Genomic DNA, 11,636 nt, shown 5'->3' with positions numbered 1-11,636 from the left:
TTAGTTACATTTTTAGTTGAAAGAATAATAATTTTTAACAAAAATCGTTTTAAAAAAATATTAGTTACATTTTTAGTTAAAAGATAAATTGTCAACCAAAAAGGAAATAGTAAACTTTTCAGTACTAAAAATTAATTTTCAACAAAAAAGAATTAATTTTTTTAATACTTAGATTTTCTAAAACAAAATTAGGAATTTTCATCTATAATTTTTAACAAAAATCGTGTTAAAAAAAAATAGTTACATTTTTAGTATAAAAAATAATTCTTGACAAAAATCGTTTTAAAAAAAATTAGTTACATTTTTATACAAAGTGGTGAATTTTAAACTAAAAAGATGAAGTTTCTAATCAATTGATGAATCTTTAAATAAAATAATCAAATTTAACCAAAAGGAATAATACAATTAATTCTCAACCAAACGGTTTAATTTTTAACTAAAAAAGATCAATTTTTAAACAAATAATTGAATTTTAAACTAAAAAAGATCAGGTTTTCAAACAAAAATTGAATAATTAAATTTTTGGTCAAATAAAATTAATATTCAACCAAAAAAAATTCAACGATTGATAAATTTTCCACTAAAATAATGAATCTTCAACTGGAATAAATTAATTTCAAACCAAAAAATGAATTTTTCATTAAAGAGTTTAACTTTGAACGAAATATTTTTATTTTCACCCAAAAAGATGAATTTTCAAACAAAAGTTTCATTTTCTACCAAAAAAGACGAATTTTCAACTATATACTTCAATTTTCAACTAAAACAGATAAATATTCAACGAAAAATTAAATAGCAAACTTTTCAGTACTAAAAATTAATTTGAAAAAAAAAGAATTAATTTTTTTTATACTTAGATTTTCAAAAACAAAATTAGGAATTTTCAACTAAAATGATAAATTTTCAACTTTCAATAAATTTTCAATTTTCAACCAAATAGTTATATTTTAAACTTAAAAACCAGTTTTTTAAACAAAAATTGGGTAATTACATTTTTAATTAAAGATATTAAAATTCCACAAAAAAAAATTTCAAACAAAGTAATGAATTTTGCAACTAAAATAATTAATCTTCAACAGGAATAAATCAATTTCAAATCGAAAAGATTAAGTTTTAACAAAAGAATTTGACTTTGAACCAGCTTTCAGCCAAAAAACTGAATTTTTAAACATAACGATTAATTTTCTACAAAAGATAAATTGGCAACCAAAAATGAAATTCTTCAATTTTCATTTTAAAAACTTAATGTTCAGTAAAGAGGTGTATTTTTTAACTAAAATAAGGGACCATTAAATTTGAATAGTTATATTTTCAGTTAAAAAATAATAATTTTCAAAGAGAATATTTGTAAAAAGTCGTTCTTTAACTAGTATAGTGTAATTTTCAAACAAAACGGTTAATTTTTAACCAAAAGGATTCATTTTCTACCAAAAAATACGATTTTTCAACAAAATAAATTAATTCTCACCCAAAATGTTGAATTTTAAACTGAAAAGGATCCATTTTTAACTAAATATTTTAATTTTTAACTAAAAAAGACCAGTTTTCTGCATAAAAAAAATTACACTTTCAAACAAAGTGATGAATTTTTAACTCAAATGTTGAATCTATAACCAAAGTAATTAAATTTTTAACCAAAAAGATTAATTTTCTACTGAAAAAAGTAGATTTTTCAACCAAAAACCCATGATTCTCAACTAAATAGTTGAATTTTCAACTAAATAGTTTTTAAAATACCAGTTTTTAAAATAAAAAATGTACTTTTATTTTTAAACAAAATAAAATTGTGGAATATACGATTGGAACTAAAATTAAAACTTTCAAAAAAGATCAATTTTAAACTCAAAAATTAATTAATTACATTTTTAGTTGATAAAAAGTAATTTTTAACAAATGAAAAAAAAACGAATTTTCAACAAAATAGCTTAATTTCTACAAAAAAAATACGACTTTTTAACAAAATATATGGATTTTCAACGAAATTGTTGGATTTTTAACAAAAAAAATACCAATTTTGAATCAAATAGCTCAAACTTGAACCTAAAAACATTAATTTTCAATTGAAAAAATATATTTTTTCACCCAAGATGATAATATTCTAACAAAAGTGACGAATTTTGAACAAAATGCATCAAGTTTCAAATAAAAAGATTTATTTTCAAACGAATAGTTCAATTTTCAACTAAAAAAAAATCATTTTTTAAGGAAACATGGAATAGTTAAATTTTTCAGTTTACAAAATTAATTTTCTATCAAAACAAAAAATCGATTTTTAACTTGAGCGGATTAATTTGAAACCAAAGAAGTGAATTTTTACAAAAGAATTTAACTTTCAAACAAGTAGTTTTATTTTCTCAACCAAAAAAATGAATTTTCAAACAATACGATAAATTTTCAAAATAGAAGATTCATTAGCAAACTAAAAGATCCACTTTCTCCAAAAAAAAAAGAGGATTTTTCAATAAAAAATATAAATTTTCAAGTGAAATAGTTGATTTTTAAACTAAAACAGAAAAATTTTCAAGAAAACAGTTTAATTTCGAACTAAAAAGAAAAATTTTCGATTAAAAAAATTAATTTTCAACCAAACTAATGAATTTCACATTCAAATTAAAATCTTATACTGTAATGTTTGACTTTTCAAACAAAAAGATCATTTTTCTATAAAAAGATGAATTTTCAACAAAATTAATAAATCCTATAAACAAAAAGATATATTTTTAAACAACAAGATTCATTTTCAATAGAAAAGATTAATTTTATACAACAAAAATACGATTTTTCAACAAAATATATCAATTTTTAACGAAATAATTTAATTTTCGAACTAAAAAAAGACAAAATTTCCAAAAAATAGTTGATTTTTAAACTAAAAAATGTAATTTTTCAGTTAAAAATAATAATTTGGAACCAACCTGATGAATTTTCAACTGTAATAGTTGAATTTTAAACTAAAACAGACCAATTTTTAACAAAAAACTTTAAATTTGAACTAAAAAAGTGAAAAATTTTTAGTTAAAAAAATTAATTTTCAAACAAACTGATGAATTTTATACTACAATTATAAATCTTAAACTGTAATTGTTGAATTTTTACCCAATAAGAAGAAATTTCATCCAAAATGGTGAACTTTCAAACAAAAAGATCATTTTTTTATAAAAAGATGAATTTTCAACAAAATTAATAAATCCTATAAACAAAAAGATATATTTTTAAACAACAAGATTCATTTTCAATAGAAACGATTAATTTTATACAACAAAAATACGATTTTTTAACAAAATATATCAACTTTTAACGAAATAATTTAATTTTCGAACTAAAAAAAGACAAAATTTCCAAAAAATAGTTGATTTTTAAACTAAAAAATGTCATTTTTCAGTTAAAAAAATTATAATTTGCAACCAAACTTATGAATTTTCAACTGAAATAGTTGATTTTTACATTAAACAGAAAAATTTTCAAAAATATAGTTTAATTTTGAAGTAAAAAGAGAAATTTTCGATTAAAAAAATTAATTTTTAACCAAACTGATGAATTTCATACGAAAATTATAAATCTTAAACAGTAATGGATGAATTTTCACCCAATAAAAGAAAATTCATCCCAAATGGTGAATTTTCATCCAAAAAGATTAATTTTTTATAAAAAGACGAATTTTCAACCAAATAATTTAATTTTTGAACTAAAAAAGACCAATTTTCTAACAAACAGTTTATTTTTTAACTAAAAAGGGTAAATTTTGAACTGAAAAAAAATAAATTTTCGGTTAAAAAATTGAATTTCAACCAAACTGATGAATTTCATACGAAAATTATAAATCTTAAACTGTAATGGTTGAATTTTCAAACAAAAATATCATTTTTCTATAAAAACATGAGTTTTCAACAAAATATTTCAATTTTCAACGAAATAATTTAATTTTTGAGCAAAGACATGTAAATTTTCAGTCAAAAAAAAATTAATTTTCAACAAAACGGATGAATTTTCAACCAATAAGAATAAATTTCATCCAAAATGGTAAATTTTCAAACAAAAATAAAAAATATCATTTTTCTCTAAAAACATGAATTTTCAACAAAATATTTCAATTTTCAACGAAATAATTTAATTTTTGAGCTAAAAAAGGTAAATTTACAGTAAAAAAAAAAAACAATATTTTTTAACAAAACTGATGAATTTTCTACTGAAATAGTTGAATTTTAAACTAAGAAAAATTTTCAAGAAAATAGTGTAATTTTGTAGTGAAAAGAGAAATTTTCGATTAAAAAAATTAATTTTTAACCAAACTGATGAATTTCATACGAAAATTATAAATCTTAAACAGTAATGGATGAATTTTCACCCAATAAAAGAAAATTCATCCCAAATGGTGAATTTTCATCCAAAAAGATTAATTTTTTATAAAAAGATGAATTTTCAACCAAATAATTTAATTTTTGAACTAAAAAAGGCCAATTTTCTAACAAATAGTTTATTTTTTAACTAAAAAGGGTAAATTTTCAGTTTAGAAAAAAATAATTTTCAACAAAACTGATGAATTTTCAACTGAAAAAGTTGAATTTGAAACTAAGACAGACAAATTTTCAACGAAACAGTTCAATTTTGAACTGAAAAAAATTAATTTTCGGTTAAAAAATTGAATTTCAACCAAACTGATGAATTGCATACGAAAATTATAAATCTTAAACTGTAATAATTGAATTTTCACCCAATAAGAAGAAATTTCATCCAAAATGGCGAATTTTCAAAAAAAAAATATCAATTTTCTATCAAAATATAAATTTTCAACGAAATAATTTAATTTTTGAGCTAAAAAATGTAAATTTTCAGTCAAAAAAAATTAATTTTCAACAAAACTGATGAATTTTCAACTGAAAAAGTTGAATTTGAAACTAAGACAGACAAATTTTCAACGAAACAGTTCAATTTTGAACTGAAAAAAATTAATTTTCGGTTAAAAAATTGAATTTCAACCAAACTGATGAATTTCATACGAAAATTATAAATCTTAAACTGTAATGGTTGAATTTTCTCCCAATAAGAAGAAATTTCATCCAAAATGGTGAATTTTCAAACAAAAATATCATTTTTCTATAAAAACATGAATTTTCAACAAAATATTTCATTTTTCAACAAAATAATTTAATTTTTGAGCTAAAAAATGTAATTTTTCAGTACAAAAAAATTAATTTTCAACAAAACTGATGAATTTTCAACTCAAATAGTTGAATTTTTATACAAAAAGATCAATTTTCAACAAATAAGATTAATTTCTACACACAAAAAACACATTTTTAATCAAATACATAAATTTTCAACCAAAAAAGATCTATTGTTGAACAGCAATTAAATCATTAAATTGTCAGTTAAAAAAATTATTGTTTAACCAAAGAGATGATTTTTCAATTAAAATCATGGAATATTTAATTCTAATAATTACATTTTCAGTTAAAAAATAATAATTTTCAACAAAAAATTATATTTTTAAGTGAAAAAAATTAATGTTGAACAAAAGAGATGAATTTGTAACTAAAATGATGGAACATTAAACTCGAATAGTTACATTTTTAGTTTAAAAAATAATAATTTTCAACCGAAAAAGGCAACAAAAAATTTGTAACACAATAGCTAAAAGTTTAAACTCAAATAGTTAAATTTTTAGTAAAAAGAACAATCATTTTCAAACAAATAAAAAACGAATTTTCAACAAAATCGCTAATTTTTTGGGAAAGGGATTCATTCTCAATTAAGATGATGATTTTTTAATCAAATTATTAAAATATTAACAAAAGAGTTTAACATTCAACCAAGTAATAAAATGTTAATTTTAATTTTCAACTAAGAAAGATATTTCAATCAAAAACGAGAAAAATTATAAACAGTTGCATTTTCAAGTGAAAAACATCAAATTTCAACCAAAAAGATTTATTTTCTGTCAAGAAGAACAAATTTTTAACCAGGCACATTAACTTTCTACTAAAATCGGTCAATTTTCAACCAAAAACTGGAATAGTTAAATTTTTAATTAAAATAATTAATTTCAAAAATAAAAAAATAATTTTCAACGAAATGGAGAATCATTTTTATTCAATTTGACATTGCATTTAATAAAAAAACACGCTCTCCAATTCCCTGATTTAAAAAAAAAATCCCCCGACATTTTCATGATTTTCAAGATTTTCCAGGTACGATAGAAACCCTGCATTCAACGAAAAAATTTAATTCAAATCCTAAATATTTTAGTTTAAAAATAGTCAAATTAAAAAAAAAAGTTGAATTAATTCTAATAAATTTTATAAATAAATTTTAAAAAGCGTGGTAGCATATTTTTCTAGTTTTTAACATCATTTTTTTTTTTTATGTGAAACGAATTATATTTTCAAATATCCTATATTCGAAGAAAAAAAAGGGAAACGATTATGCAACTTGGCATTTTTTCTAAATCGCTTCGAAAGTCAATTCGAAAAAATTTCAACGCGCCTGAAATTCCGCGATCCGAATATAAAAATCCTCAAAATTTCGATTTACCTGAATAAGAGGGTGGATAGGATGGCAGAACCTCCATGCCACCATCCAGACTGAGAAATCCACCAGGTAAGGTATTGATTTCTGGTTTTGTAGAGCAGTCATCATCACTGCCATACTCTGGTAATTCTATTTTTGGCTGGAATCGAAAGCAATAATTGAGAATCAGACTCGCGAATCTTTTTATTCGATGAGATAGTAATTGTTATTTTAATTTTTTTGTTTTAACTAATATAAAAAATAAGATACCTCAACTACGTCAACGTCTTTGTAACAGTCAAGTTGGACATGAGGTTCAATAAGTGGGCGAGAACGAGGTGCACTGGATGCAGGTGGCGCTACAGCGGGTATAGGACTAGAATTTTGAGGTGAATCACTTCTTTTGCACAGCCTTTTCAAGGGAGGGGGACTCGAAGGTGGTGGCGTTTTACTGCGCTCATCGTCGAAGCTCGGCGATGTCAAGCCACGGCCATTCGAAGTGTGAATGTTATTCGTCTTCGAAAACTGCAAGCATTCCACAATCTAATCACTCCCGAAACTTCTATGAGTATTCATTTAATACCTACTGTCTTAATCCTCAAACGGTACACTAGTGCGAATTCGCACTAAAAGTTTTTTTTTTCATTTTGTTGGTATGTATGCAAACACAACTGCAGCGGATCCCTAAATTTATATACATATTCATTGAATACCTACTATCTTAAACTTCAAACGGCACACTGGTGCGAATTCGCACCCAAAGTTTTTATTTTGTTGGCATTTACGTAAACACCGCTGCAGCGGACCCCTAAACTTCTATAAATATTCATTTAATACCTATTATCTTAGTCTTAATACTCACAAATATTTACACAAATTAGTTCAACTTTAAACGCAGATTGTTAAATTTTTAATCAAAAAGGATGAATTCTTTAAACAAAAAAATTAATTTTCTATCGAAAAAAGCGAATTTTTAACAAAATTCAAGAATTCTCAACCCGAAAGTTGAATTGTAAATAAAAAAGTGAATTTTTAAACAAAAAGATTATTTTATTAACAAAAAAGATGAATTTTCAATCAAATTCAAGAATTCTCAAACAAAAAATTAAATTTTTAAGAGAAAATTTTTTTTTTAATTTTTAAAAAAGTAGTTCTACTTTAAACCGTGACTGTTAAATTTTTAACCAAAAAGATGAATTTTTGAAACAAAAAAATTAATTTTCTACTGAAAACAATTTGTTAAACAAGATTCAAGAATTCTCAACCAAAAAGTTGAATTTTCAAGAGAGAAATAATATTTTTAATTTTTAAGAAAGTAGTTAACTTTAAACAATGATTATTAAATTTTTTACCAAAAAGTTGAATTTTTGAAAAAAAAATTTCTTTCGAAAGAACGAATTTTTCACCACATTCCAACTAAAAAGTTGAATTTTCAACTAAAAAAGATGAATTTTTAAGCAAAAAGATTAATTTAATAACAAAAAAGAGGAATTTTTATCAAATTTGAAGAATTCTCAACCAAAAAGTTGAATTTTTAAAAACTACGATTAATTTTGAAACAAATAGATTAATTTTCGACCGAAAAACACCATTTTTAAACAGAATAGGTGAATGTTAACAAAATAGTTGAATTTTCAATCAAACAAAAGAAATTTTTAACCAAATAGTTGAATTTTGAACTAGAAAAAAAATCAATTTTCAACATAAAATGGAATAGTTAGATGTTTATTAAAAAAAATGAATTTTTATCTTAAATGATGAATTTTTAACTAAAATTATGAATCCAAAACTGAAACAGTCGAATTTTAAACAAACAAAAATTAGTTAAAAACTAAAACAATGGAACTTTAACTGAAATAGTTCAACTTTCAAACAAAACAAAACAAAATGACTAAAAAAGATAAATTATTCGTCATCGAAAACTGCAAACATTCCACAATCTAATCACTCCCGAAACTTCTATGAATATTCATTTCATACCTACTGTCTTAACCCTCAAAAGGCACACTGGTGCGAATTCGCACTAAAAGTTTTTTTTCATTTTGTTGGCATTTCCGCAGACACAGCTGCAGCGGATCCCTTAATTTATATACATATTCATTGAATACCTACTATCCTAAACCTTACACGGTACACTAGTGCGAATTCGCACCCAAAGTTTTTATTTTATTGGTATTTACGTAAACAACGCTGCAGGGGATCCCTAAACTTCTATAAATATTCATTTAATACCTGCTATCTTACCCTTAGTACTCACAAATATTTACAACAATTAGTTATATCTAAATACGCACTTCTATTTTTTAGATTCACACACAAATCCTTCCCTAAAGGAGGATGGAGATTCGGCGGATGATTTCAAATTCCCCGTCATTTCCCGGCTTTCCCCGATTATTAACATAAATCAATTCCCCGGTTATAATTAGTTTTCAATTAAAAGAATGAGTCTTTTATTTAAAAAAAAAAAGAATAATTTTTACCTTTAAATAAGTAGTTGAATTTTTTAAATAAGAAAATTAACATTTTAACCAAAAATGGAATAGTTAATTGAAAAAAATAATTTTAAGCTATAAAAAAAATGAATTCAACTTTAACAAAAAGTCGAATTTTTAACTAAGAAATAACCATTATCGACCAACAATGGAATAGGTAAATTTTCGATTACAGGATGGCCGTTTTAATCGAAGAAAAAAAATCCCGGTCATTTCCCGGGTTTTTCCCGGTTCGCAAACATTTTTCACGGGCAATGAAATTTAAAAAATCAAACTATATTCTAAACATTTTTCAATATAAAGTAATAAACAATAAACAACAAATTAAAGCATTCAAAGTGAATTTTCAGCAAAATAAAATTTTCTATCGGAATATTAAAATTTTTAGTCATTTTTTCAAACAGAGATTAATTTTCAATTAAAAGGATGAGCCTTTAAGCAAAACAATAATACATTTTAACAAAAGAGTTTAAATGAACTAGAGGAATTTTTTCTAAAAACGATCTTTTAACAAAATAGTTCAACTTTAACAAAAAGTAGAATTTTTACTTAAAAAATAAACCTTTTTCGACCAAAGATGAAATAGGTAATTTTCAATTACAAAAATAATTGTTCAAGAAGAAAAAAAATAAATTTTCAACAAAACAGTTTAGTTTCCAAACAAAGAGATAAAGTTTTTACTCAAATTTTTAATCGTCAGCCAAAAAATCCATTTTTGAAGAAGTAGTTCAACTGTAAAACTTACTGGTTAAATTTTTAACCAAAAAGATGAATTTTTAAACGAAAGATTTAAGTTTCTTTGATAAAAAAAAAAGAAAATTTCACAAAATTCAAGAATTTTCATCCAAAAAGATGATTGTGTAAACCGAAATTTTATTTTGTCATAAAAAAATAATAATTTTCAATAAAATTCCAGAATTTTCAACCAAAAAGTGAATTTTTTAAAAAAAGGAACAAATTATTTTTTAATTAAAAAAAAAATATTTCAACTTTAAATGCACACTGTTAAATTTTTTACCACAAAGATGAATTTTTGAAATAAAAAAATTAATTCTCTATCGAAAAAAGCGAATTTTTCACAAGAATTCTCAACCAAAAAGTTGAATTTTAAATAAAAAAGATGAATTTTTAAACAAAACGATTATTTTATTATCAATAAACGACAAATTTTTAACAAAATTCAAGAATTCTGAACCAAAAAGTTGAATTTTCAACTAAAAAAGATGAATTTTAAATAAAAAATATTTTATTACTAACAAACAAGATAATTTTTCAATAAAATTCAAGAATTGTCAACCAAAAAGTTGAATTTTCAACAAAAAAAGATCAATTTTGAATCAAAAAGATTAATTTACTACCAAACAAGATGAATTTTCAATAAAAATTAAGAATTATCAACCAAAAAGTTGAATTTTAACTAAAAAAAAGATGAATTTTTAAACAAAAAGCTTATTTTATTATAAAAAAATACGCATTTTCCATAAAATTCCATAATTCTCAACCAAAAAGTGAAATTTTTAAAGAATAAAACATTTTTTTTAATTTTTAAGAAAGTAATTCAACTTTAAACGCAGATTTTTAAATTTTTAATCGAAAAGATGAATTCTTCAAACAAAAAAATTAATTTTCTATCGAAAAACGCGAATTTTTAACAAAATTTAAGAATTCTCAACCCGAAAGTTGAATTGTAACTAAAAAAGATGAAATTTTTAACAAAAAGATTATTTTATTATCAAAAAAGACGAATATTCAATCTAATTCAAAAATTCTAAAACGAAAAATTAAATTTTTAAGAGAGGACTAATTTATTTTTTTATTTTTAAGAAAGTAATTCTACTTTAAACCGTGTCTGTTAAATTTTTAATCAGAAAGATGACTTTTTGAAACAAAAAAATTAATTTTCTACCGAAAACAAATTTTTTAAACAAGATTCAAGAATTTCCAACCAAAAAGTTGAATTTTCAACTAAAAACGATGAATTTTAAATCAAAAAGATTAATTTACTACCAAACAAGATGAATTTTCAATTAAATTCAAGAATTCTAAAAACAAAAACTTAAAAAAGAGAGAACTAATTTTTTTTTAATTTTTAAGAAAGTAGTTAACTTTAAACCATGATTATTGAATTTTTAACCAAAACGATGAATTTTTGAAGAAAAAAAATTTTCTGTCGAAAGAGCGAATTTTTCACAACATTCCAACTAAAAAGTTGAATTTTACAACTAAAAACGATGAATTTTAAATAAAAAAAGATTGATTTACTACCAAACAAGATAAATTTTCAATAAAATTCAAGTATGCTCAAGCAAAAAGTTGATTTTTCAACTAAAAAATATGAATTTTTAAGCAAAAAGATTAATTTAATAACAAAAAAGAGGAATTTTTATCAAATTTGAAGAATTCTCAACCAAAAAGTTGAATTTTTAAAAACTACGATTAATTTTGAAACAAATAGATTAATTTTCTACCGAAAAATACCATTTTTAAACAGAATAGGTTAATTTCAATAAAATAGTTAAATTTTCAATCAAACAATAAAAAAGATAAATTATTCGTCATCGAAAACTGCAAACATTCCACAACCTAATCACTCCCGAAACTTCTATGAATATTTATTTAATACCTACTATCTTAACC

General features: G+C 22.4%; 1 protein-coding gene across 3 annotated transcripts in view; it reads right to left on the bottom strand.

Annotated features, from left to right (window-relative positions):
• Window positions 1-11,636, bottom strand: part of LOC117181639 (protein abrupt-like) — a 156,135-nt gene that overhangs the window by 128,379 nt on the left and 16,120 nt on the right. For all 3 annotated transcript variants that reach the window (XM_033374532.1, XM_033374533.1, XM_033374534.1), the window contains 2 exons: window positions 6,778-7,032; window positions 6,532-6,667 (listed from right to left, as the gene is read on the bottom strand). In XM_033374532.1, coding sequence (XP_033230423.1) covers window positions 6,532-6,667; window positions 6,778-7,032 — 391 coding nt within the window. The remainder of the gene's footprint in view (window positions 1-6,531; window positions 6,668-6,777; window positions 7,033-11,636) is intronic.

This window comes from Belonocnema kinseyi, chromosome 10, assembly GCF_010883055.1.
Source record: "Belonocnema kinseyi isolate 2016_QV_RU_SX_M_011 chromosome 10, B_treatae_v1, whole genome shotgun sequence".
NCBI lineage: Eukaryota > Metazoa > Arthropoda > Insecta > Hymenoptera > Cynipidae > Belonocnema > Belonocnema kinseyi.
The sequence above is the reverse complement of the archived record's forward strand: the minus strand, read 5'-3'. Positions and strand labels throughout refer to the sequence as shown.